This window comes from Tripterygium wilfordii, chromosome 22 (genome assembly GCF_013401445.1).
Source record: "Tripterygium wilfordii isolate XIE 37 chromosome 22, ASM1340144v1, whole genome shotgun sequence".
NCBI classification, from domain to species: Eukaryota; Viridiplantae; Streptophyta; class Magnoliopsida; order Celastrales; family Celastraceae; genus Tripterygium; species Tripterygium wilfordii.
The window spans coordinates 1,437,485-1,464,622 of record NC_052253.1 but is presented as its reverse complement, the minus strand read 5'-3'; the positions used below and the strand labels follow the sequence as shown (position 1 = coordinate 1,464,622).

The following is a 27,138-nucleotide window of genomic DNA, read 5'->3' as shown; positions in this document are numbered from 1 at the left end:
TATAAACGAATGGGTATGGCCGACCACGAAACCCCGGGCCTGGATGTGGGCTCGGAGGCCCACTTTATACCTCTGTACAGTAGGACGTTGAGCCCTTCAAGAATCAAGTCTATGGAAGCAGTAAAAAAAAAAGTCTGGGAGCAGTATTTCAGATAAACAAAAAGGGGTAAAAATACACGGTGAGTTGTCAGACTCAGGTGTGGGAGACAGGGAGAGATGGTTGAAACTGGGGTGGGATGAACAGTGATTATTTTTGGATTTTCTTTAGGAGGGGGTGAAGAATGGTCAAACGTTACCAGGGGCGCCAGTCAATGGTTGATAAACGTCTCTTCAGACTCTCTGCCTAGACTCTCTCTCTCTCTCTTTCTCTCCTTGCTTCCTTGTTGGGTCGTCGAAGGGTTTTGTGGAGCTCTTCGTGTTCAGAGCTTAAGGTTATTTCTTGCTGTTTCTGTGTTTCCATTCCTGCTTTTCTGGGTAGAGAAATGGCAGTGAGTTCCTATGTCTCTTCTTTTTAATCTTGGAAATTTGTGTTCTCAAGTTCGTTTCAATTGTTTGCTCTCATATATGTCGTCTTGGTTCTTCTGATTGAGTCAATTGAACTTTCTTTTAATTGTGTGACTACTTGAGAACCATGTGTAATCTTGTTTTCTCTTTTTGAAGGTTGAATTTCTTTATATAGGAGTCATGGATTGATGAATTCTAAGCATGGATTTATTTTATTCCGATCTCGATTTATATATTTGTCTGTATTGTTTTAGTTGGCAAGCTGAATTCTGAAATTCTTCGGCAAAATTGAGTGTTTTGGTGATCTGGGTGTTCCTGTTTGTCAGATGATGGGTTATTATCTTTGAATTGGGTGGCATATGGCGATAAATATAACAGAAGACTGAATGCTCAAGTGATATTTATACACACAATTGCCTGAAGAGTTTCTGGGACGATTGTGGAAAGAAAGAAAACAAAAACCAAGGCATTAGGATTGGGAGATAATCCAGGTATAGTAGATATGTGTTAACCTGCACAGCGGTAGCTTAGACGTTACCTGGTGGTTTTTTCCTTTGCTAGGCTTGTATGTACTCGACGATCAGTGTTAAGCAAAATCTGCAAGCGTTACGAGTTGTAGTTTCCTTTGTTAAATTCTTGACATCGTAAGTTTAGCTAACATATACAGAATCTGGTTGCTTTTAGTTGAATATTATATGGCTTTTAGTTACTGAGATTTGCAAAAGGGACCTACACAATGAACCCTCCTACTGTTTTGTGAAAATGGGATTTTGCCTGTTTGTATTACTATGTATAGTCTCATTGTATATGGTATTACTATGTATATATTCAGTTGTATATGGAAAGGAAATGAAGCATAGTCTATTAGTCTTTCTACTCACACTATGGTGCTATGTATCAAGTGTGTTGAAATTTCATGGGCAAATGAAAATGGGTTGACAACATTTTATAGAAAAACTAGTATTTGGGTTAAGTATGATTAGTTTGATAAACAAACTTTACGTTTGAACTTAATTTTCTACAGTTTGATTGTCTTTTGGTGCATTGAATAAATAATCCACTGTTGAAAACAAATTCTATGATTTCCAAGGTAAGGGAAAAATCTTTTATTCTGTTGCATCGATGTGTTGAGTTGGGATTTCCCTTCCATTCTTGCGTACCTAAAAAAGAGGGGTAGCTTTAACATCTGTTTGTTGTGACTTATTGTTCATTTTATGTACTGAAGCTGTGTCGTATCATGCATCTTCAGTAGCAGTTATATTCCAATCACTTCCCTTAATTGCACCAAATTGAAGGTTGGCTACAGAAACCTTCTTGCATTTCTTTTTTCTGGTTTTGGAAGTTTGTGTATGAGCCAGTACCATTAGTAACAATCTCGTAGTGTTAGGGTGCTAAAATTTGTAGCCTTCTTTCTTAGATCTTAGACCCTTTAGCCCTTATTGATGTCCATTTGGCTAATTGATGAGCTTCATGAAATTAATGAGTTGCATCAGTTTGCATTTATTCATTTAGTGGAGTAGCACTGTGAATGTGAGAAACACAGCAGTTCATTAACAGTGGAAGGATAAAAATGGACAATCTAGATGACGAAGTTAACTGAGTGTTGTCAAATTAAGGACTCAATAAAAGATGCCACTTTTAAGATTGAGCTATGAATCTTTTATTAAGCATGACCTTGTTTAAGGGTCTGGGATCCATCCATCAACTACACTCTATCAAATTACCGCCTTAATGAGTACTTGTTTTAAGAATGAGTTTCCTTTTGTTATGAGGTTAAGATGTTTCATAAAGTCAAAATGATTTTTCGAAGGCAAAGGGAATTATCCCTTTGTCTTTTGAATGTGTGATGAACAGTGGATCTTACCACAAGTCTGCTTGTCCTAATTCGTGACTTTTGAGTGATGCACATTCTTGAAGGCATTTTAATCTAGATGCTAAGCATTTTCATGAAGAGAATAAGACATCTGATCAATGATGACTAAGTTATCATGACCATATAAATCACAGAGATATTGAACCACTCATTATGGAGGCCACGGAGCTTGGTGAAACCCATAAACGACCTACAAAAAATGTTGGTTCTGAAAACAGCATTGAGCAGTCACCATTGCATCACCAAGCAAGAAATGGAAGAGGCATCAGGGCTCCTTCCCCTGCTTGGGAAGGAAAGGGTTCATATGAGGGTAGCCATGGCACTCCTGGAAGGCCCCGAACAAGACTAAGTGCTAGTGGCAATGAAAGTGTAAAGTTCATCTCTTCTTCCCTGCTGTCATTATGTCTTTGTAGCATAAAAACTTTAGAATGCTCATCTGATGAAAGCCCGTGCCCTGTAACTTTTTTTTGGAGGGGGGAGGGGGTTCTTTTTCAGAAAACTTCATGCATTCGTTCTTTCAAATACTTGGTTTTTTGGTATGCAGCCCGATGAAGTTGCTGCTGTACCGAAATTTGGAGATTGGGATGAGAATAACCCTGCATCAGCGGATGGTTATACTCAAATTTTCAACAAGGTGCGGGAGGAAAGGCAAACAGCAAGGGTTCCAGGCATGCAAGCTGAATCATCCCATGACTACTCTCGTAGGCAAACTGCTAATAACAATAGCGCCAAAGTACTTTATCCACTCATTTTTCTTCAGCAACCAAAATAACTTTTACGGTGCTCTTTGTTTTCACAAATCTGTATATCTGATGACCCCGAAATTCTTCAATATTTCAGAGTTGCAGTTGCTGTTTCCCATGGGGCAGAAAATGAGTTCCGCGGATGATATTCCTGGAATTTGTAAATACATGGAGGGCTCTATCGAAGGGAAGTGATTTATTTGAAGTGCATTCGTCGTCTTTCTATTCAGGAATGCAAAGATATTATTTTTATTAGATGGTTCTGTTTACTACTGTCATTTCCTTCCTACTCTTGTTTACTCTGTTGTATTAATTTAATACAGGAATGCAAAGATGTTCCCCATCTTTGATTATATGTTTCTGTTGGTCTTTTCTGCTGTGAATTGGATTTGATAATGTGAACAGGAGCAGCTCGAAATCAACTGGGTCTTAACTATTTGAACTAAATTAAAGCCAAAACAGTATAAGTTGGTGAATTGGACATTTTTTCTCACGGTGGCAGCGCCACTTTGCGGTGTGATTCCAACGAAACAAGTGGTTTTTTTTTTTGGCGATTGATGGTCGAAAATGATTTATGGAGGTCGGAGATTCGATTTGATGTCACCTAGCCCAATCGGTGGCCGGAAAATGTTATACATCCCACATCACCTAAGTGTGGTGAGGTGAAGTGCTTTATAAGATTGGGTAAATCGATCACTAGTAAGTCGGTTTTCTAGTACATAGTTAGGCCCATGACAATTGGTATTGAATCAAACTACACTTGGGCCGCGTAAAGGGCTACATGTTGACCCCTTACCCTGTTGAGGGTGTTAGTAGCGTAAAGGGCTACATGTTGACCCCGTACCCTGTTGAGGGTGTTAGTAGGGTGAAAGCCTCAGGCAGAGTGTAGTTGACGTGGACGTCGGCTCACGGAAGCATGGTGGTTTGTTATATATCCCACATCACCCAAGTGTGGTGAGGTGAAGTGCTTTATAAGATTGGGCAAACCTATCACTGGTAAGCCCAAGTATGGTGAGGTGAAGTGCTTTATAAGATTGGGCAAACCTATCACTGATAAGTCGGTTTTCTAGTGCATAGTCACCTCACCACATTTGGACGATGTGGGATGTATAACAAACCACCACGCTTTCGATACCAACTTCCGATACCAATTATCTTGGGCCTAACTATGCATTAGAAAATCGACTTACTGGTGATAGGTTTGTCCAATCTTATAAAACACTTCACCTCACCACACTTGGACGATGTGCTAGTGATAGGTTTGTCCAATCTTATAAAACACTTCACCTCACCACACTAGGGCTATATGTATAACAAAAAACGATATGGGTGGTGGCCGTTGGTTGATAGTTGGGAGCGAGGGTCCGGGTGAAAAAAAATGAAATTGTGTGGTTTAGTTTGTAATTTATAAAGCATTACAGGTGGTTTTTGTAATTTTTTCGATAAATTTTATAATTTCAAGCCCAGCCCATATATGGGCCAGTAACCAATCGACCCCATATAGAATTCACTAATGGGTTAGAAAATTCAAGCCCAGCCCAACTTAGCGCGTGCAGTTTGATACGTGAACGTGTCGGAGTCCATCACCGACCGTGTCTCTAACAGAGACAGAGACATATAAAAGGCCGTATTCAACATTGAAATTTGCTTTTGACCTGACCTTTCGGTTCGTTGCAGTCCCCTTCAATTTTTCTACTGTTTGAAATCCCTACACTGGGAAGACTTTGGAAATTCCCTTTACTTTCTCTCTCGAGTTTGGGTATTCTCTGAAACATTCGATTATTGAATCGATTTTGCCGTTGAAGACTTCGTATTAACGTTACCGATTTGTATCTTGAATTCTGTAAGTCAGCTCGCTTTTTCGTGTTCTTTGATGATTTCATGATGTGATTAGTGTATTTTTTTTGTCGGATTCGTTCCTTTTTTGGTTATATATGTCGTTCGTTGATGATGAAAGAATATTTGCATAAATAAGAATTGTTTTCGTTTATACTTTTGTGGGAACAAGATTATTTGGTAGTTCGGTAGTTCAGATTTGGGAATCTGATTGTAACGATTTTATTTTATTTTTTGAGTTTGGTTCTGAAATTGTGTCAATTTGATGATTAAGGGACTGTATTCTAAAATGGGGGCATCAAACTGGAAAAGTTTAGTACTTTATTGGCTTTCATCTCTCCTTGTTCTTTTTTTTCTCCCTTCCGTTTTAAGGAATTTCTAGACTGCTTATCTATCTGCAGTATATTGGGCTCTATATCGATACTCAGTTCTCTTATTGGATGCATATTCTTGGATACTTTACTTTTAAGTTTGTGAAATACATGTTCAAGCTTGATGATTATACTGGTGCAATGCTGATATGGGAAAAAGAGTGTTCTACTCTTTTTTTTGAATAGAAAAGATTTACTAACGGCACCAAAGGGGTGCAATACAAGAACAAACATGATTACACATTTTAGAATTTGAGGCAATAAAAAATATTATAACATATTCCACTCAACCAGAGCTTAAGCAGGAAGCCATCTAGTCAAGGAAACCACAATCGAGCTCTCCTTAGCTTGGATAATTCTGGAATTCTGTTCCTTCCGGATTAATCAGCAGGTGGTCTAGGGAACCGAGTTTGCTAGGTTTGAGTAGGGAGCTGGGGTACTGGATAACCGGAGAGTGGGTGGTTGAGGGTAGGATGGGTTAGGTCAAAAAGTGTGATAGGGAGAGGGCTGACTACTAGTTTTATCCCCATTTTTGGAGGTGGTGACTACTAGTTTTATCTTCCATATTATAATTGTTTTTACGGATTTGTTTTGTCTCTATCGTCTCAAATATTTTATTTGAAACGAAAAAAGAAACAAATGTTTGTGATGAAATTGATTGTATTGCCAAATATTGATGTGGGTTTAACTGGATGTAATTTTTCGTTTCTTGAAGTCTTAAGACTTGGAGGGGAAGCACACATCTAGGAAAGAGTATGAACGCTGAAGGGGTGAGGGGACCTCCTTTAAGAGGTCACCGAAGGAGGAAGGCAGCACTGGACTTAAATGTGGCACCAAATGAAAACAGGGATCACGAGGGTACTTCATCTCAGATTGAAGCTCAGCCAGCACAAACTGGCCAACGACAGCCTATACCACCTGCTAGGATTGATGTTGATGCAATTGACGAGGACATTATTGAATCTTCTCCCGGGGCCTTTGCAGAAGTACAGTCTCTCTAGTTTTATTACAAGTTTTTTTATGCATTTTGTATCCGTTAATTTGTGTTTTGAAGGAATCGTGGAAGGACAGCCTACACCACGTGCAATGATTTGAACCTTGACTAATTGTGCTGTCATTTTATTATAGGCCACAAAAAATTCCAGAAGGAATCGCAGAATTATTGTACTTGATGTAGATTCAGGTAGTTGAAATTATTCCTTATCTTCCATTTTTATGTCAGTTCTTATATCTGGTTTGGTGTCTGATTCGAGTTGTTACTGGTGACTAGCAAGTACTTTTTGCTGTTTGTGTTACCTGGAGAACCATATTCATAGTTCATTTTGCATATTATGTTTGCTTTTTTAGGTTATATGCGTATTATGCAGTCAAGTTATTGGTATGATTTACATCTTCTTTATCCTGTCTCTTAATTGAAGGGCAAACAACTTATGTGGGTGATACTCCTCGCGTCAAGCGCACTAAGGTTCTGCAAAATCAAACAAACTTCCATTGTGAGCTTTACATAAATTGTGGAACCAGTAGCAAATCTAAGGTAATTTCTTATTGTTTGAAATTTTAGGTAATTTGCTATTATGTTCAATGTTGCCGACCTATTCTTATGTACGGGTATAGCGTTTGGGTGTGCACACAGGCACACACTCTTTTTCTATGTAGAAGACAAAGTACCATTCAGTGATTTTGAAGATCTGACCCACTAAAAATGTTCTGGCAGAGAGATGATGCTATCAACATGGCCGAACCATCTATGCGGCCACCGCCAGCACCAAAGGAGCCCACATTCAGTTGTCCAATTTGTTTTGGTCCGTTGGTTGAGGAGATGTCAACAAAGTGTGGTCACATTTTCTGTAAAACATGCATTAAGACGGCCATAGGAAAGCAGGCCAAATGCCCTACTTGTAGGAAAAAGGTCACTGTTAAGGAACTTATTAGAGTGTTCCTTCCAACAACCAATTGAATGTGAGGCTATGCTTCAAAGCAATTTTATCGTTATGTAAGCTTATATATTGCACCGTTTATTGTAGTAAGAGCCTTTTGCCGTGGTTCTATTATTTACTCGTAATTGTTTTTATTCTTGGGAGCCAACTCTGGTGTAGCGGTCAAGTTGCTCCATTGCAGCTTAAGCATGCTGTTTCTTGATTTAAGGGTCTCTTTTCCACACACACACACACACATATGTATGTATGTATGTATGTATCCATCAGAAAAAGTGAAGACACAATCCGTTCACACAAAGAAATCTAAGAAAATGAGGCTTTGGACAAAGTAAAATACAATGATTGTTTAATGAGTTTTGAGTAGATTGTATGAAGGATCGTCATCACTCTACCTATTAAGAGTTTCTCAAGGCAAGCTGTATCCTACTTGGACAAATTTACTCCAAAATCCTTGCGGATTTGAAAAGACACGGGAAGCCTCGAGTCACTTGCTCATCTTGCAGGTTTCTTTCGCCACTCTGTGCGGCCGCGGTTTATTTCGAGTCCATCACCTGACAATCTCAACAAATGCAAAAATTTAAAACACTCTTGCGCGTCATCTGTGACAGAGGCAGTGCCATTTGTTTGATGAAGTTCAGAAACTGCTGGAGTATCCTCAACTGGTTCCACGCTAGTAAGGGAATCAACTATGTCACCCTGTTGGCATTCCCTTCTATAGTCCAAGGTGATTGCTTGCAATTCATGGCTGTCGATGATTTCTTGAGGTATGCTCTGTCATTGTAAACAATACAACGAAAAACTTATGACTGTTTTGATGCATGTTATCTCGATATCAGCCAGTTTCAAATCAAAAAATTCAAACATGACAAACATGGGAAAATGAATTCATGTAGGAACAATTTTCGACTAGAACAATAAGACAATAAAGAGAGTATAAGAAAGTCAGTAACAGAAGATTAAAGAGAGAGCATTCACCAACCTCAAGAACCCATCCAATGTATGTGACATTATTAACGTGTTGATTCATGTCCAGATCAGCTCTTCTAGGCTGAACGATTGAAAAAACAAAAACGAAACTAAGTACCAGGAAAAAACTTTGATAGGTTTTGTACAAAATGAAGGGTTCCTACCACAAGTCCTAATCTTGAATTTTGAGCAGGACCTTCCACCTTCAAAATTTTCTTCAAGCTGCGGTTATTTTCCTCTGGAAATGACAATCTGCAATGGCACAAGAATTAAAATTATGAGGGCAGCTCTATGTAAAATCAACATTGTACTGAGAACATGGAAAAAAAATAACAACCAGGGCCCTTAGAATTTAGCTGAATCACAACCCACTCAAGTAACATAATAAGCTCGAATATTGCAATCATTTTAAAAAGGCCAGAAGTTAAGCTACGAGAGAAAAAGAGAGAAAAAAAGGGTGGTGCTACCTGGGTTCTCGTGGACAGAAAACCAAATACTCCTCCCTGACCTCATCACTAACTTTCTGAAGCCGTCTAGTATCTTGGTTCATCATCACCCACTTACTGAAATCAAACGATACTCAACTCTTACAATACACCTTGGCTCAAAAAAAAATATGAAGACAAGGTTGAATTTCTACATTTACTATGGAAATGATGAACAATTGCAATAAGCATCTGAAGGTGAGTGTTGAAATATGTTGTGTATTTAGGCACAGTTTGGTATTGAGTTTGGCAGCCTAAAAAGTACTTCTCAGAGTCTCAAACACAGGTTTAGGTGTTTGGATGACAAAATTTAGTGATTCTGAGTTTTGTAAACCTAATAAAAGTGTGTCCAAGAGAAGCTTCTCTTGGATACTTTTCGTATACACAGTTTCAAAGAATCACTTTTCAAGAAGCTGAGAATCTAATATCACATAGGGGTACAAAATGAACATGAAATACGTTGTATATCACAACACCTTAAGAAAAAGAGGCAAAATCAACTGTCAGGATTGGAACCAGCAATTCTTTGTACATCACTTCTATGACAAAAAATAATACACTGAGTACTGAAGCCAGCACTCGCAAGACAGCCACGACTGATGTGTGCGTATCTTTAAGCAAAACTGCATACTCTATGAACAATGTGCTTTGAAGTGTGGCAATGGTACTAAAAGTTAACAGGTGTAGATAATGAGAGAGGAATCATCTTCACTTTCGAATTACTAGCGAAGTCAAACTTCACAACTCTCATCATACACCACACATAAATCCTTTGGCTACAGAAAACTCTTGGTTCTACAATGTTGGATCTCTAAAACAAGACAGAGTCACGAAAGGAGGAAAGCCCGAAAAAGTGTAAGTTAACCTAAGTCATGAAACACGTTAGAGGATAGAACAAAATTGTAGTTTCTTCCTCGAGTGAAAAAATAAATTTATCGCTGGGCAACATGGGAATGTCACCATGCCAACTCAAAATTGGCATTTGACCAATCCTAATAGATCACACACTAAAGATTCATTCTAAAGGTACAATGGCCAATATCCAATTAAGTATGATGTAGTTAAATATGTGTCCAATTGATTTAGTTAAGTAGTTTGCATTGACAATAAGGAAAGGATCAAAATGCACCTTGTAGCTCTGCCAATAACTTCACCAGTGGCAAAGTCCTTAAGAATCCAATCACGTCTGGTTCCAATTCTCCCTTCACTTTGGCACCACGTTTCAATTTCAACAACATCACTCCTGTACCATGCTCACATTTTAATATTTTAGATTTTATGATTCCTTCAAAAAGCAGCTTTTTATCTACTCATAAAGAAAAGAAATACCAACCAAGCTGGATATTTGTAGATTTCAATGTGCATACGAGCTGTGACCCATATGAGATGCAACTTTCTCATGGTGGGGCTTGTCGCAAATCCGTCTGTTGAGAACCCAACACTTTGGGCATGGTTACATCCAACTTCCTACAATTTGAATTCCCCCATGAGATCACGTATAAAATGTTGAAGAATTAAGATCAAAATAGAACTCAATCACCAAATACTACCATATGCAGAAGCAAATTCAGTAAACCCATCCCCATCCACATACAGAAAGCGACTACTACCATAATACATCAAAATCTAGATCTTCATGCATAAACTTACAGGAGTTCATTTAATTGCTATCAATAAAACCATTAAACAACACAGGGTAACTAAAAGCACGCAAAATCAACAATTTCTCACACATTTTCTTAGTTTTGAATTTTCAAGCCATTTGGGAAGAAACCGTAACATCATGGAATTGATAAGAGAGAGACAGAGCAAACTCTGAATAAACAGAGAAAAATTCAGCCACCCAACAATTAATGGAGCTGCTTAAGCAACAACTGAAACAGGAAAAACATAATCATTTCTTACAATTGCAAAATTGGGGGAAAAGGCAATCACAGAATTTATCATACCTACAAGTGCATGTGACTACATAAAAGCTAATACCACCACCGTCACACCTAGACACGAAAAAAAATTCTCAAAGATTTCCTCATTCACTAAATTGAAGTCAAACAACCACACGTCATTAAATCCACACAAAAAAAACCCTAAAACACCAAATCAAGCATCACAGAAATACTTGAGACATATGTAGCAAAGCACAGTAGATGTAACATAACATACCTGCAGGAGATTCGCAATGGTCTCAACAGTAGCAGTTTTGTTAATCCCAACCTCGTAGGATCTCACTATGAATTTCTCCTTATACGACAATCCATCCTCAGTCAAGCTTCCTAGCCGGAGCCGGTCAGCCAAGGTACCCAAATCGGAGTCGACCTGAACCGTCCCGGATTTTAACACCACTGCCTGAGGCTGAACCTGAGTTCTGGTGGCCGGGGAGCAGTGAACGACCGCGTTCCATCGGCAGGAGCAAGGGCGGAGGACGGGCTTGGGCTGGCCCAGGAACCCGCATTGTGCTAGGGATTGGATTTGGTCAGATACATTGCATGTGATCTTCAACATCTCAAACACTCAGTCTCTCCAGCGAAAGACGATGCGTGTTCGATGGAATACCAGAAATCGGTCTATCGGAGAGTTTATATGCAAAGAAGATACACTCTGGTCTGGTTGTTTCTTCAGTTTTAGAATCGTCGATGGGACCGAGGAGCAGGGGTAGGAAGACAAAAATGCCACTAGACTTCGATGAAATAACGAGAATGCCCCGCTCTCTTGCCCGACAGTTGATTTATGTTTGTATGGACAGAGAGCGATGCGACGGCCAAGGGGATTACCTATGAAAGGAATCACACGTGGTTGTTACAGATGTCCGATAGCATTCAATATTGTTTGTTTACCCGTCCGCTAATATTCAATGCAGGGTGACATTCACGCAAACGATAGATTGAATAAAAACCTATTTCACAAATTATGATAGACACTCGTGAGACAACTCATGACCTATCACTTGAAAATTACTGCGACCAACTTCACTATCTCAAACTCTCGACCAAAGACCGGTCTCTGGGACAATAAACCTCAACATAATGTTGGACGGGAATGCATTGGGTAATTCATTCATGGGTACAACTAGTAATCGCTGTTACAATTGTAATTGTTTAATAAAAGCATACATCAGACTTCTGTTAGTTTGACATTCACAAGAACGCTGCAATGTGGTGCGGCTTTAAAAAACCACCAGAGAAAAGCAAATAATTTTGCCCAGTAAGGAGAACTTGTAGAATATTGCAGCAGGTACAAAGGCTTTCAACTGGCAGTTAGAACAAACTTGCAGGAGTTCCGAATCTCATCCTTTGCTAACGTCCAATTTAAGAGTACCCCGGAAAATTAATCAACTAGAACCAACATCAACCCCATTTTGCATCAGAAAGTCCTTGGCCTCAACAATGTCCTACGACGCACAAAAAAAGATTAGAACGAACATCAATCAGGACAAAAGTTAAATCTTTCTAAAAGGAAAAACATAAACCGGCATACTGAACTTTAATCGATGGCCATGGGAGTACAATACCTGCTGCAGTAGCAACGCTTCGTGAGGACAAGTTGGAAATCGCATCAGACCAATTCCCACCATTAGCAGACCATAGCATCCTAGAGATACAACAAAATAGATGGGTAGCTGGGCACAACATGCAAACAAGGAATGTCAAATAATACCTATGTTAGAAAAATAAAGGGATGAAAGAAGCACATAAATAAATGAAGTTCGAAATTTTTATAAACACCCACCAGCCAGGCAGTACTATGGGGAACTACAGATGTCTCCAGCAGGACAATCCAAAATGCAGAAATGGCAGCCAGCAGTGTTAAAATTTTCAGAACATGCTTCATTGCATTCACGAAGACCAAGTACTCCTATTGCCTGGCAGATTTCAAAAATATTTTCGTTAATTACAACTAAATTCCCAAAATTTCCTCTCATTTCAAGCACCAAGGATCGAACCCTTGACCTGGTGCCTGAATGTAAGCAGCATCCACTCCCAGGCCAAGAGACCTTCCTTGGTGGCAGCATTTCATAAATATTTAAAATATTGATGAGGCCAGAGGGATATCCCTGGCAAGAAAGCAGAACCAGAATAACCTCATCTACATTTAGGTTAAAGAAAATGAATAAATGCTATTGAATGCACATGTCAAAAGACATAAAGGCAAGGTTCCAAATCCCCATCTTGAACAACAAATAAATAAATAAATAAAGAGGAGAAGCGGCAGCAGCAGCAATAACCAGCTCATACAAAGAGGGAACAAGCAAAAATCTAGCAATTTTCAAATAGGCGGATACTACATAATGAAAAACAGATCATTAGTATCATAACTCCATGCCACCTGAGTTGGCGCTTTAGATCTAAACAGTTCTCATGTCTACAACGATTCTTTCCATGTCAACTTGAAAAAACAGGTTGCCCCAAGTTCAATGCTGGTATTAAAGTACGTTGAGCTCACAACTAACTAATGGGTTCACAAATCAAAAAATATTTTCAAACCAAGAATGCTAACTGGTGTCACGCAAAAAAAAGAATACAACTCAAGCTATTAAACGGAAATTTCTTGCTTCAATGTATTTGACAATGCGTTTGTTAACTGTTCCACATTGAAACTCGAATTGATACGACTCAGGTTATGCTCATGGGGCATGGGGGAATATGAGAGAGGACAACTAAATACTAATCAAAAGCTGCCATCAGATAGTATAGATTGAATAGATTATTTCATTATCCCATTATATGGAACTCAAAGCCCTTGCGCAATGTAGTACTCATCACCTGGCAGTTCATAAAATATGGAACTGAAAAACTTAAGTAGCGTATAAAAAGGCTTTTAATGATATTGAAAAAACAAGTTTGCAAATGTACTTTAGGGTTTTGTAGCGTTGAGTAGTCAGCCAAAAACTCAAGAAATTTGGTCTACCACAATAAGTTATGAACAATGCTGATGGATTCTAATATTCTATTACATGTTCTCACAAAAACATAGACAAAAATGATAGTAGTTGCGTCCCAATACATCGTCCAGATCAGCTGGGAAAAACAATTCATACCATCTAATTTCAAAATCTATTGAAAAAATTGTGGCATAAACAAGATTAATCACATTAAACTGAATCAAAGTAGGTAAGAACTCTAAAAAAATCACGAAACGATATCCCAACTCGTAACAATAAATAAACCATTATCCAACCTAAACATGGAGCTCTGATCCAGATCAATCCAAGAAATGGAGCACTCCACCAACAGACCCAAAATTAAGAGATCCAAAAACATCCAAGAAAAACCACAAAAAAGGAAGGATTCGAACTTCAATCGAAAAGAAAACATGTCACCAATCAACATCCAAATTCGGGGATTAAGAAAATGAGTAGATTTCATAACGAGAATAAGAAAAAGAAACGCCCATAACCTGACTGGATATGCGAGAAGAAGAAGAATTTTCAGGATAGACGGCGACGTTAATGGCGGTGAAACAGCTACCCAGGCTTCGCTGGCGGCGGTAGTTTTGAAAAAATAAACCCGAAGACGCTTAAAAATGGTCTTTTAAAAAGCAACCCTTGACCGGGCCTGTCCAGGCCCATAAACCAGCCCATCTGAGTAGGCTGATTGGGGCCCGTTGCAATTAGTGTTTATTCAGGACCTAAGTTCGCAATTTACCCTTATTTCTTTACAAAGTAGGAAAAACCAAAGACTCTTCGTCCCTTCTCCCTCGATCCCAGTATCGGACCTTCGATTTTCCTTCTCAAATCTCAATGGGAAATTGACAAAAATGACCTGATTTGTTAACAAAATTATAAAAATGACCCGGTTTATAAAAAACAAGTGAAATGACTTAATTTATACTGGTAAAGACCAAAATAACCCTAACTTTTCTTTCTCCCTCCTTCATTTCTGTTTCCCGAAAATCCTTTTCAGTTTCTCCTTCCTTCAAACACAATTTCTTTCTCCTTCAAACACAATTTCTTTTCTTTCTCCTTCAAACACAATTTCTTTCTCATTCTCAACTACTACGGTTTGCATCAACTACAACGGTTTGTATTCCATCAATTGTTCCGAATACTCCAAGGTAAGTTTATCATTTATTCAAAAATGATTTCATCAACGGTTTGTGTGTCATTACGGGTTTCGTGAGGTTTCACCCATTTTGCTGGGTTCCATATTACTGCATGACTTTGCTCAAAACAATTTCGCACAGTTAAAAACGAAGTTTTTGACGTCATTGAGTGTTTGAGCCTTTCGTCGGGCATTTTGAGGGTCTGTGGTCGAGTTTAGGGTTTTTCTGGTCGAGATTTATTGTTATGGGGGTCGAGCATATCGATTATGTGGTCGAGCATTAATTGATTTGGTCGAGCATTTCATACTTACTGGTCGAGCATTCATATTGCATAATCAAGCATTAATTGATTTGGTCGAGCATTTCATATTTACTGGTCGAGCATTCATATTGATTTGGTCGAGCATTCATATTGATTTGGTCGAACATTGTTAACTTATATTTATTTCACTTATTTTTTTTATCTTAGGTTTATAATGGCTTACATTATTCCAGAGGGTCAACATTTTCCTGCAAAAGTGTCAAACTTTTCCCAACCGGATGTAGTTATTTGTAATATCATGGATAAGTTAAATGAGGATCAATTGGAGACCTTTAGTAGATCATGCTTTGGCATGTATCTTCGTATTAAGAGCCTAACTTTTTCCTGGCAGATTGTCCATCAGCTATTGTTAAGACAGGTTGAATCATCCAACCATAGTTTTGGCACAACTTTCAACTTCAGGTTGGCTGGAAAGCAAGCCGCATTTTCATTTGAAGATTTTGCGCTTGTTATTGGATTAGTGTGTACTGGAATTCCACCCATTTCTTCACTTGTTGATACTAGCACACAAAGGCTAAGGGATGCTTATTTCAAGGGGAATAATAGCATTAAAAGATCTGAATTAGAGAGTACATTTTTGGGTCTAAAACCTCAGCTTGACAATGAAGATGACGTTGTCAAGTTAGCTCTTGTTTATTTTGTGGAGTTTGTGTTGCTTGGTAGAGAGCGTAGTAGGAACATTTCTGATGTGGCATATCTCCAATTGGTTGAAAACTTGGATGAATTTAACAAGTATCCATGGGGATCTGTCAGTTATACACGTACCTCCAAGTCACTTGCAGGAGCAATGAAAGGACGTGTTCAAAATTTTTTAAAAAAGACTATAAAGCCAACCAAGACTCAGAAGGAGCAATACAGTCTCTATGGATTCCTGTTAACTCTACAGGTATTTAATTTGCTAATCATTTAATTTGCTAATCATTTATCTTAATGTTGTTTTGATTTATAGCTTATACTCAGTATGCAATGTATGTAATTGTATATCACTGTTTGATTTACAGATATGGAGTTATGAAGCCATTCCCCTTATCGGAAGGGCATACGCACAGAAAGATCCAGAAATTCAATATCCAAGGATATTGAACTGGAGTACATCAATCACTCCTGACTCAACAGAACTCATCCTAAGTGTTTTTAGAAGGAAGCAGGTATCACACCCATCTATGTGTATTAATTTAAATTTTGTGAGATTGCCTATTTTATAGAAACTAATGGTTACTATGTGTACGTTTCACAGCTTCAAGTACATGGTCGACTTATCCCAACCCAGTTGGAGATGGCACAAGAATACTGCAAAAAGACTTTCGATGTACTAAAAAATGTTGTGGGAACAATGATTGTCAAAGTTAAAAAAAAAACGCCAAAGGTTGTTATAGATGAGATTGAAGAGGAAGAGGAAGTTCAAACACATAGGGATATTCCACCTGTTACAGAGGTAGTAATATGAATTTTTATTGATTGAGCAATTAGTTGTGTTTGTGTTTGGTCGAGCATTAATTTTTTGGTCGAGTATTGTATCTTATGGTCGAGCATTAATTTTTGTTGGTCGAGCATTATATTTTTTGGTCGGACAATAAGTATTTATATGGTCGAGCATTATATGTATTGGTCGAGCATTAAGTATTTATATGGTCGAGCATATTTTCAGATTAAGGTCGAGCATTTATATCTATTCTAGTTGAGCCTTATTCGTTTCTGGTCAATCACAAACTCAATCATCCAATTTGTATATTTTCCATTTGCAGAAATATGTTTTAAGGGATAATATTGCAAACAAGATTGATGTATTTGATAGTTTGCTTAAGGATCACTCCAAGAAGCATAAAGATCTGAAGGTGGAAGTGTGTTTGATGTTGCAATTCATTGAAGAATCCATGGGGACTCTTCTAGAAGTTGTTAAAAAACAAAATGCAGGAAATGAGTGGGATGGGAATGGGGATGTGAATCATGTAATAAAGGATGGGGATGAGAATGCCACTGATGGTCCAAGGACTACTGGAAAAGATATTGCAGAGGTTGTTTTGGAATGTCCAAGGACTGTTGGACATAAAGAGATATCTGTACAGGAATAGCAACATCCTTTAGGTCAAATTGAGCATGAGGCTGATAATGCAGGAAAATACGGGGATGGGGATGCCACTGATGGTCAACTGCAAAATAGGGAGGCTGTAATATTTGTTGAGTCCCAGGAAGTTCCTGTGAAAAATATAGAGGAGGCTGTTATGGAGGGTGAGGATGCTGTTAGTGAAGATGTTGTTAGCCCAGGTGCAGAAGACGATATTATTTCAATGGATATAGCTGCCACTAGTTTAGGAACACCAAATAAGATGGATATGGGCACTGAGGGGGTGGAGATTATCACCCCATCCAAATTCCCAGTTGCAAAAGAAGGTGGGGTAATTCCTTATGTCTCAAATAAGGAAAAGCGCAATAGAAAGCTTGGGTCATTATTGAAAACACTCTACACCAATCCCACTAAAAACAAAAAACTGATTCATCCTCCACGGTAACAGAAGAGGTTAAAATTCCCAAAGGCACATTGCCAATGGCTTTTGAACTCAAAAGGCCATATCGAAGGGAGTGGTTAGTAGAATGTCACAAATGGATGAAAGATCCCAAAACACAACATGATAAAATTGAATGGATTCCTTGTACTGTTGACAAGGCCTGGTTTGCTGAGGCAATTCAACCTGACAAATGGTTGAGAGACCTGGTAAGTAGTTTTAATTTAGTACAATATAACTGAACTTTATGTAGTCGAGCATATCTATATGTTGGTCGAGCATATCTATTATCTGATCGAGCATATCTATTATCTGGTCTAGCATATCTATAATCTGGTCTAGCATATCAAACCTCTGGTCGAGCATATTTATAATCTGGTCGAGCATATCAAACCTCTGGTCGAGCCTTATGTTATTTGGTCGAGCATTAATATTTACTGGTCGAGCATTCATATTGACTGGTCGAGCTTTTTATTTCTCTGGTCGAGCTTTAATATTATTTGTTGGATCATGTATACTAATTATTTCCTCTTTTTCAATATTTGATGCAGCATCTTGACATTGCTACATACCACATACGCCGAAGACTTGCCAAGTACCCTGTCATATTTAAAAGGAAGGCGGCAGTGCTTGACACAGTCTTCTTTGTATGTGTCCAATAATTTGCTAACGAACTGTAGATATTCATACTCATTGTTAACTAACCATCATTTTTTTTAACCATGTAATAACAGAGCAAGATTGGTATTACCTACAATGTATTCAAAGAAGATCCAGGAAATTGGGTTGATTTGAATACTTTATTCACAGACTAAGATGTCGGTACCAGTCCTCCTGAAGGTGTTCCCTGGGGAGAAGTGGACTACGTGTACTTTCCTGCAAACTTTGATGAGAAGCATTGGGTGGCAGTAGAGATGATATTGTCATCACGAAAAATAAATGTCTATGATTCTTACCATGACCTTACAAGTTCTGAAAGGTTTGCAGAGATCATGAGTCCAGTGTCTATAATGACCCCATACATATTACGTCCTTGTGGATATGTACATTTAGGAGTCAATTGTTTTTGTACATGCTTACTTATTTGTGTTTGCACAAATTTTTTCACTATGCCAAACCCTTTTTACTCGACCTTTAATTTAGCATCACTCGACCACAGTTTTATTTCTCGACCATTAATTAAGTTTTGCTCGACCATTAATTTATTATCGCTCGATCATCTTCTCTACATTGATTGACCCCAGTTTTATTGCTCGACCATTAATTAGGTATTGTTCGACCATTAAGCCAATTTACGCAACGTAAATATTATAGCAAATAATACAGCAATATCAAAAGTTCATTCAGTTCTTGGATGCAACGCTATTGGTTCCATACAAGTTTCACGATCATGACCACTTTTCTTACATCGACCACAGTGTCTGATACTCACAGTTTCACCTTGGGAAGGTATTCTTTACTGTTTAGGCCTACCACATGGTCTTTTCGCTTTAGGTGGTAATAATACTCTTATATCGTTTTCAACGCGCTGGTGCTCAATACCAACTGTATATATAGGTTCATCATAAGCTACCAAAATAGCTTCATTGGTATAATATCTTGAGCACAAAGAATGTACCGCGATTTCTCTATTGGCACAAGCAGCCAATGCATGTACACACGGTAGTTGCTGCAAATCAAACTTCTTGCAAGAACATGTTCTATTGTGCAAGTTAACCTCACCATTACCGCATCCATCACGAACGTAATATTCAATATGTGATATTGGTGTAACATCCATCCTACGAGACCTATCAATCCGCTTCCGTATATGTTTGTCTACCTCCTTGCAGAGTATAGAATTCAGAGATACTGCTTCGGTACGCCGCTCATAAAACCATCTCTGAAGCAAATCCCTCAAGTACTCAACCAACATTGTTATAGGAAGGTGGCGGCCTTCTCTAAGAACAACATTCATACTCTCTGCAATGTTTGTAGTTAGTATATTGTACCTCTGACCAGGAAAATGTGCACGAGACCATTTAGCAAAACCAGCCTCAAGTAGATAACTCTGTGCACGGGGATCAATTAAGCTCAACTGTGTCATTAGGACCTCAAATTCAAAAACACGATATGACTTCGCTGCCTTGAAATAAATTGGAAACATTGCAGGATCGAATTTCTTTGCCTTCATGTTCTGTTTGATGTGGAATATGCAGTGACCATGGTATGATTCTGGAAAAACTAAGTCCGATGCCCTTTCAATACTTTGATGCCTATATGAAATTATAGCCAATTCAGAGAAGTCATCAAGTGAGATTGCTTGTCGTAATTTCTCGAAGAACCATATCCAAGATTCGTTATTCTCCGAATCTCCAACACCAAAAGCAATAGGATAAATGTGATTGTTACCATCCAAAGCAGATGCAATAAAATGCGTGCCCAGATACTTTCCCTTTAGATGGGTACCGTCGACAGCGATTACACGTCTCATCGAAAATCTAAAACCACGCAAGGAAGGACCAAGAGCTAGGAAAAAATATTTAAACATGTTCTCCTTGTCCGACTCTATATGAGTGATAGTTCCGGGGTTGTTCTTCTCTAGCTCCGTACAATAGTGTGGCAGATAGGCAAAAGATAACTCTGGAGATCCTCGTATTGATTCTAAAGTATGCTCACTAGACCTCCATGCTTTTTCGTAGGTAATATTGACACCAAATTTTATCCGCACATCTTGTATTATGTCTTTCGGCCTGTAAGACCTCCCTACACCATCATATTTTCCTTTAATGCAATCCCCAATCACCTTCCCTGATGCTTGCCTATGACCTCCGTTGAGATAGTCCAGTGAGCAAGTGTGAATGTCATTGAACTTTGTCACTTTGAATAATGGTGATTCCTTGACTCTTATGGCTCTCATACGCCAGTCGCAGCCTGTTCCTAGACATTGAACAACATATAGAGTCTTCGTTGATTTTATCACATGAAATTGGAAGTTCCCTTTCATAGCTTACAAAGCAATATGTTTTTGTAACTCCATTTTGCCTGAGAAAATATACCCAACTGTGATCTTGTAACCGGTGGAGCAATTACTAATGGTATTGCTCCCAACACATGGAACAATAGAATTTGATCCGATGTTTTTAGCACTTCCACAAAGACAATGTCAGGATGGCTAGGCACATCAGCTGCTGGAGGTATTTCTTTCTCAACATCTTCTTGAACAGTATCATCATGAAACCAATGATCCTCAAATAGATAACCCTCATTAGGCTTATAATGATGTTCATTGTCATCATCACCACCATTATCCGGATTTGATGATGCATCTATATCGTTGAATCCACAATCAACAAAACCCTTACACACGTTTGCCGATTGTCGAATAAACTCCTCCTGCGTTTGGGGAATGAAACTCACATTTTGTGAGGGAACATTATCTTCATGTATGGGAAGAATTGATGCACAAAGTGGAGTGGCAGGTCTTCGAGGATCATCATTTTGCCTTAAGAAGAATTTGAGATCACGGTCATTACTTAAGACCATTGGTTCCATGTCAAAGTGTGTATTATATGCAAACTTCAACTCCAAACAACTCATAGATCATATCCACCAACCCCGAATACGTAATGGTATCATTAACAATGACACCTTGACTTCTTCCACCTTTGAACTTGTACATACCGCGAAAAATTTCCCATTGGCCACCATACAAGACCACGGAATCAATTGATGTCATCCCTGCAAAAAAAAAGGTATATGATAAATGATTCATGACCAGACAAAAAAGATTGATCGACCACTAAAAACATTTCTCGACCAAATATTAATTATTGCTCGGCCAAATAATTTCGTTATACTAGACCAAAAAAAACAATGCCCGACCAGATAATTCAGCGTTGCTCGTCCAAAGATAATGCTCGACCAGATAATTCACTATTGCTCGACCAAATATATTGCTCGACCAAATAAGTTCACTATACTCGACTAAACAAAATAATGTTTGACCAGATAATTCACTGCTGCTCGACCAAAGATATTGCTCTACCAAATAAGTTCACTATACTCGACCAAACAAAGTAATGCTCGACCAAACGAAACCATGCTCGACCAGATAATTCACTGTTGCTCGACCAAAAACTCGACTAAAAATAGATTGAACGACTATATAAAATGCTCGAGCAATTTGCTCGACTATAGCAGGACAAGTAAATGAAACTAAAGACGACCATTGTATATATATGTACTTACTTGCAATGAGAACTGTGCGAAGTGACAAGGAATACTGTCGATACAATGGGTATTTCCGATCAAGGTTTTAGTGTTTTCAAGTGCAGATTGAGGTGGAGCAGCTGTGTCGCAAGGTAGAAAGATTGTTATTTTGTGTTTTGAAAGAGAATGATATTCAGATCTATATTTGTTTTATAAGGACAATGGTATATTTGATTTTAAAAATTAAAAGAGGTCATTTTTGTTGTTTTTAACAAATTATGTTATTTTTACAGTTTTGTTAGTGGATAAGGGTCATTTGGGGAAATTTCCCAATCTCAATCCCTATTGAATTGAATCCAAATAGCCCTAATTGAATCCAAATAATCCTAATTGATTTGTTGATTGGAGGATCAAGAGAGTCGAAGACATGGGGACGACCGGCGGCGACGTGGAGGCCGGTTTCGCTAAGCTACAAGGCGAGGATTTCGAGTACTACATGCAAACATACTCCATCATTCTAGGCCGCAACTCGAAGAAATCCACCGTCGATGTCGACCTCGCGAGTCTCGGCGGCGGCATGAATATCTCCCGCCACCACGCCCGTATTTTCTATGACTTTACCCGCCGCCGATTTGCTCTTGAGGTTCTCGGAAAAAATGGCTGTCTTGTCGAGGGCGTCCTCCACCTTCCCGGTAACCCTCCTGTTAAGCTGGATTCCCAGGACCTCCTCCAGATTGGCGATAAGGAGTTCTATTTTCTGCTTCCAGTCCGTAGCATCCTGGGCGGGCACGTAGGGCCCAGGCACTACGTTGCAGGAACCAAAGCCGGGCCCGTTGTTCCGCACTACAATTACCATTCCGGTGCTGAGACTGGACGTATAATGGGGGCCGTAGCCGGGGTTAAGAAGGGGAGTGGAAGGGAGCTTTACGATGAGTACGAGGACGAGGAAGACGTTGGCAGTAGCAGTAAGAAGTTGAGAAGAGAGGGTTACGAAGGCTACAGTTACGGAACTGCTGGGTCTGGTGGTAAGGCCGATTGCCTGGATCATGGGTTAGTGGCTAGTGATGATAGTATATAGATTCCTGTTTTATACTCGATTGTGTGTGATTTTGATGAAACGACTTAATTTCAGATTATGATTGATTTTACAACGTCATAGTAATGTTGGGTTTTATTCCAAGTTTGCTTGTTGGAATGCTTTTGTGTTACTATACCTGTTGGTGTTGGCCATTAATTCGATTATATGATTTTTGTTGTTTGTGTCAATGATGGTTGTTGATGGTTGTGAATGAGTGTGTTGATATTGTTGTTGGCTGGTTGGAAGATTGTTCTATTTGAGTTCAATCACGTGATTTTTCAAAACCTGTGCGTAAAAATTGACGCACTAGATTAGATTCCGCAGTGGTTGTTTGATAAACTATGTACTCTTGTGCTTGAGCTAGAAGATGAAGTTCTAAAAAGACATGACTTGAAATAGCAAGAAATGAAATTAACTGAATAGGAGTTGATGAAATTATGATCCTATATAGGTGGAAATGAATACACTTAGTGGATTCCTGTTGATTTTCTCATTCTCATGTAGCCGATTCCAAACTTTTAGGCTTGGATGATGATGATGTTGTGCTCGAGCTAGTAGTTGGTTGAAGAAGTTTATGTTTGATCCCTTCATGTTGATTTTGGTGTTTATGCATGATTTGGTTTTATTAATGAATAAATCAGTTCCCTTTTTCTGATGTGAATATCTTGAACGACTTGGTAGATTAATGTTTTAACCGTCATCACAAGCATGCCCATCGTATTTTGGAATGCTTTTACTGGGCCAGTGCTGAATAGCATAGCTATGATGTCAGTGATAAGAGGATTGACTGACTGGAATTGAACTTAACAGCACAAAGGTTCCTAACCATTGCGCTAATGTAGTCATCTAATAAGGAACATAATGAATAAAATCGTAAATTGAGATTGTATAGTATGATGGATTGTTCATTGAGACCCTCTTGAATCATAGGACTGGGGTTGTATAGTGGAATGAAAGTAATTAGTTTAGAGTTGGAGCATTCTTTGTTTGACGTCATTTTCTATGAATAAATTTATACAAGAAAATATGATTGGCAAATGGGGCTATTCAGTTTGGAGATATGAAAGAAGCCACAATACAGGAATTAGTCCTTCCATGTTGATTATGGCACCAGCCGGTAGTCTATGTTTGATTTAGATCCAGTGCTAATTTGAAGCAACTCCAAAAGGCTGAGTTGTAAACCTCTAAATACAGCATGCAGGAGACTAGAATTTGCGTTTTATTGATTTCAATGTAGAAGATTATGTTTTGGGCTTTTGACAAAACTATGATACCTGAACTCTTCGATACATCCCGCTATACTTGTTGTCTATCAACACGATATGGGTATGGGTATCCTCCAAAATTTTGGACACTTCGTTTCTTTTTTCCCTTTCTTATGATTCTACTCTTTAAATGAGAAAACTCAATTAGAGAGACAATTTTATGCTTTTTGTCACAATTCTTCCATATATAGCAATCAGTATATATTCATTAATTGTCTAAGAAAGCTATTTAAGTTATTAGTTGATAAGAATACTAAACTTCATTTGATTAAAAAATGTATCAAAAATAAGAAAATCATTAGAAAATTACATTGAACACGATATAACATTAATATTTTAATGTGCTAATCCTAACACATATTAAGATGATGTACCCATATCCTAGTTTTGGACGGTGTCCATGTACCTATCAATTTCAAATTGAAGAGTCTGACACTAAGATATGTACAAATACCTGACACCCGTACCCAAGTGTAGGTATCATAGTGACAAAACACAAAATATTATTTGTTCGGTCGGTGAGTATGACAACAAGCTCTCAGTATGCACATTGGAGCTTGGAAATCGTTAGAAGATCACCCCAATGCTTAGAGGTTGCAGTTAGTCATATCCATGCTTTAGATGTTTGATGCCAAACACTGAAACACCTCTTTCCTTATTATGGTGGCAGTTCAGACACAGAACTTGCAAATTCGATGGTATATTTTCTGAGGCATGCAAAGCTGGTATAGATGTTATTGTGGAAGAGTACTTGTCCTCTCATTAAGAAATAGTGGAAAGAGGAATCTGCTACAAATAGAAGTAGAATCAAGGACATTTAGTTTTCTGATTTTGGTGCTTAGAACATTTCTGTTGGTTTCTTTCCACCTTTGATCCATCTGAAAATCAGGAATTAAATAGCGGGGCTGCTAGATGCCTTCTTTAGTTATTTCCTTCATTATTGTCTTTTTTCAATACCTTTGTAGTCTATAAAATCTAAAAGGCATCTTTGATCTTGTAAGAGGGCAAATACATTGGCTGGTGTATAAAATATCTAACAAGAGTTGTCTTTTCACTTCCATCTGCGACTGCTGCTTACAAATTCACATTGTTCCGATTTGACATCAAAAACCCTAACCTCTGTCACACAAATGGCATTAAGATTGCATAATGATTACAATAGAAATTGGCATAACTGCTGGTTTTTATGGTAATTTGACAGTAAAATATTCTCCTGTTCGTTCATTATATCTTACTTCTAATAAATTCATGTTTGTTTTTAAGATACTTCTCCTTTTGCTGGAGAATAGATTTCGTCCTTGAAATGGACCAAATGGTTGGGGTAAAAGTAAAAAACTCAAAATTCTTGATGGGCATTTAAGTTGATAATCTGCAGCTTTGTTCATCTGTTGGTGTTTTCTTCTCCCCAGTCAAACAGATCTTTGCAGTTTGCACAATTGCATTGATGAGCTCTTCTCTCTCTCCCTCCCCCTCCCCTTATTTTTTTTACTTTTGAAATCTTACTGTGTTTTGCAGGACTTTGCAACAATTTGCTCTCTTATATTCATTTTCTCGTCTCTGGTTCCTGCAGAAAAAAAATTGGAGGGAAGATCTAGGATCGAGCGAGAATCAGACAGTCAGCAGCTTCTGATTTTGGAAGAAAAGGATGTTGTGTCATCCGTGGCTACTGTGCTCTCCGATCTTTGTGGTCCTGGGGAATGGATGCCTGTGGAGAAACTACACGCGGAGGTAAATTTTAATGGTTGTTTCAGGACCCAAACTACTTCCAAATTTGTGGCTAGCATTAAACAGCCTCAATTGACTCACACATATGTTCTGAATAACACCTTGCATTACATGGTAATATCTAACTCTGACTAATCAGTTGGAACTTCAAAACTTAATTTTGTTTTATATGTTAATGTTGCCAATCTGTTGGTCATGCCTCATTGTCGATGCTATTATTAGATCGTGTATTGTGAGACGCAAATGCATTTGAAAGATAGGACTTGCCACCATTGGATGATATGTTGGGTTTTTGTATTATTGCTTCCACTAACCCATTTATGAGCATTTTGTTTGCTCAAGAAGCATATCTGATTCAAAGGTAATATTTTTTTCAAAAATGATTTTGAGGGTATTGTATGATCCGCACTACTAAGGTACTCGTCTTTCTTTTCTCTGCTGACACCACTGTGTTACCTTCTTTTCTCTCGCTCATTTAGGGGAGTTGATCAATTTAGTGGGTTGGTTATTGCATATTTGAGGAATTATATAATAAATCATATGCATCCCCTTAGCATTAAGTTCCAATGGAGCACTCTTCTGACTAAATGTTGGATTTCCCGTTGCATATGCTGTGCAGCAGTTATTGTGATGATTATGTTTCTCAGTTTGGAGTTGTTTTACATGTGACATTCTGCTTGTTTCTTAATTTACTTGCTCTAATTATCTGATGTTGAGCGCCTTGGGATTGCTCACTCTTTATAATCCTTCTATTCTTCAGTTGGTGGAGCTATATGGCACTGTCTGGCATCACAGTCGAGTAAGAAGGTATCTCACATCTAAGGACTGGTCCGGTCCTGAATCCAAGGGGAAACCTTGGTGTGGCTTGCTAACGCTGCTAAGAAAATACCCAGAATACTTTGTCATCAACACAAGGTCTACGGGTCGGGTTACGCTGGAGTTTGTTTCTCTCGTGTCTCTGGTTTCATAAGCTTGGGAAACATGGCAGGGCCTCAATGGTATTCGCTAACATGCCTATTCGTTCATAAGCAATAGACTTCACTGCTTGTGGATCTCTGTCGTGTTGTTCAAACTGTGACTTCTTGCAACAGGTTAGGTTTAGACAGACCCACTTCGTTGGGCAAAAGTACATGGATGGCACGTATCTGAATTAAGTACCTGTTCTTTGTACTTTTTGTTTTTCCTAACAAATTTGTTGTACATGATGTGTGTATCACTTTATTGTATCGCACTTCTTTCTACAATAAAAGAATATTTGCTTTTTGCATATGTGTTTCATAAAGATTGTTGCCCCAATTA

General features: G+C 38.4%; 7 protein-coding genes across 9 annotated transcripts; 4 read left to right on the top strand and 3 right to left on the bottom strand.

Moving 5' to 3' along the window:
- The first annotated feature begins 240 nt into the window (after positions 1-240).
- On the top strand, positions 241-3,488 carry LOC119990365 (RPM1-interacting protein 4-like). Its single transcript, XM_038836239.1, has 4 exons — positions 241-488; positions 2,512-2,746; positions 2,922-3,110; positions 3,218-3,488. Exons 2-4 carry the CDS (start codon positions 2,531-2,533, stop codon positions 3,251-3,253), a joined length of 441 nt encoding a protein of 146 aa, XP_038692167.1. The 5' UTR covers positions 241-488; positions 2,512-2,530; the 3' UTR covers positions 3,254-3,488.
- A 1,277-nt stretch (positions 3,489-4,765) lies between these two features.
- LOC119990796 (E3 ubiquitin-protein ligase RNF4-like) lies at positions 4,766-7,389 on the top strand. 2 transcript variants are annotated; one of them, XM_038836897.1, is made up of 5 exons: positions 4,766-4,939; positions 6,043-6,313; positions 6,456-6,510; positions 6,746-6,861; positions 7,042-7,389. In XM_038836897.1, exons 2-5 carry the CDS (start codon positions 6,083-6,085, stop codon positions 7,282-7,284), a joined length of 645 nt encoding a protein of 214 aa, XP_038692825.1. In that variant the 5' UTR covers positions 4,766-4,939; positions 6,043-6,082; the 3' UTR covers positions 7,285-7,389. The 2 variants fall into 2 exon arrangements, with proteins under 2 accessions (XP_038692825.1, XP_038692824.1); XM_038836896.1 differs by having other exon boundaries at positions 4,766-4,963.
- Positions 7,390-7,568: 179 nt separating this feature from the next.
- Positions 7,569-11,402, bottom strand: LOC119990359 (oleoyl-acyl carrier protein thioesterase 1, chloroplastic-like). Its single transcript, XM_038836232.1, has 7 exons — positions 10,879-11,402; positions 10,049-10,182; positions 9,845-9,958; positions 8,698-8,793; positions 8,395-8,482; positions 8,244-8,312; positions 7,569-8,035 (listed from the first exon to the last, which is right to left on the bottom strand). The coding sequence occupies exons 1-7, from the start codon at positions 11,215-11,217 to the stop codon at positions 7,757-7,759; spliced, it is 1,119 nt and encodes a 372-aa protein (XP_038692160.1). The 5' UTR covers positions 11,218-11,402; the 3' UTR covers positions 7,569-7,756.
- A 328-nt stretch (positions 11,403-11,730) lies between these two features.
- Positions 11,731-14,258, bottom strand: LOC119990360 (dolichol-phosphate mannose synthase subunit 3-like). The gene is made up of 4 exons (XM_038836233.1): positions 14,110-14,258; positions 12,442-12,574; positions 12,224-12,331; positions 11,731-12,103 (listed from the first exon to the last, which is right to left on the bottom strand). The coding sequence occupies exons 2-4, from the start codon at positions 12,541-12,543 to the stop codon at positions 12,044-12,046; spliced, it is 270 nt and encodes an 89-aa protein (XP_038692161.1). The 5' UTR covers positions 12,544-12,574; positions 14,110-14,258; the 3' UTR covers positions 11,731-12,043.
- Positions 14,162-17,586, top strand: LOC119990985. Its single transcript, XM_038837139.1, has 6 exons — positions 14,162-14,199; positions 15,224-15,962; positions 16,078-16,224; positions 16,314-16,511; positions 16,822-17,091; positions 17,149-17,586. Exons 1-6 carry the CDS (start codon positions 14,162-14,164, stop codon positions 17,584-17,586), a joined length of 1,830 nt encoding a protein of 609 aa, XP_038693067.1.
- A 1,450-nt stretch (positions 17,587-19,036) lies between these two features.
- On the bottom strand, positions 19,037-20,566 carry LOC119990981. The gene has a single exon (XM_038837133.1). It carries the CDS (start codon positions 20,564-20,566, stop codon positions 19,037-19,039), a length of 1,530 nt encoding a protein of 509 aa, XP_038693061.1.
- A 1,576-nt stretch (positions 20,567-22,142) lies between these two features.
- On the top strand, positions 22,143-27,106 carry LOC119992206 (FHA domain-containing protein FHA2-like). 2 transcript variants are annotated; one of them, XM_038838873.1, is made up of 4 exons: positions 22,143-22,821; positions 23,418-23,419; positions 25,685-25,842; positions 26,600-27,106. In XM_038838873.1, the coding sequence occupies exons 1-4, from the start codon at positions 22,199-22,201 to the stop codon at positions 26,807-26,809; spliced, it is 993 nt and encodes a 330-aa protein (XP_038694801.1). In that variant the 5' UTR covers positions 22,143-22,198; the 3' UTR covers positions 26,810-27,106. The 2 variants fall into 2 exon arrangements, with proteins under 2 accessions (XP_038694801.1, XP_038694802.1); XM_038838874.1 differs by lacking the exon at positions 23,418-23,419 and having other exon boundaries at positions 22,143-22,796.
- The last annotated feature ends 32 nt before the right edge of the window (positions 27,107-27,138 follow it).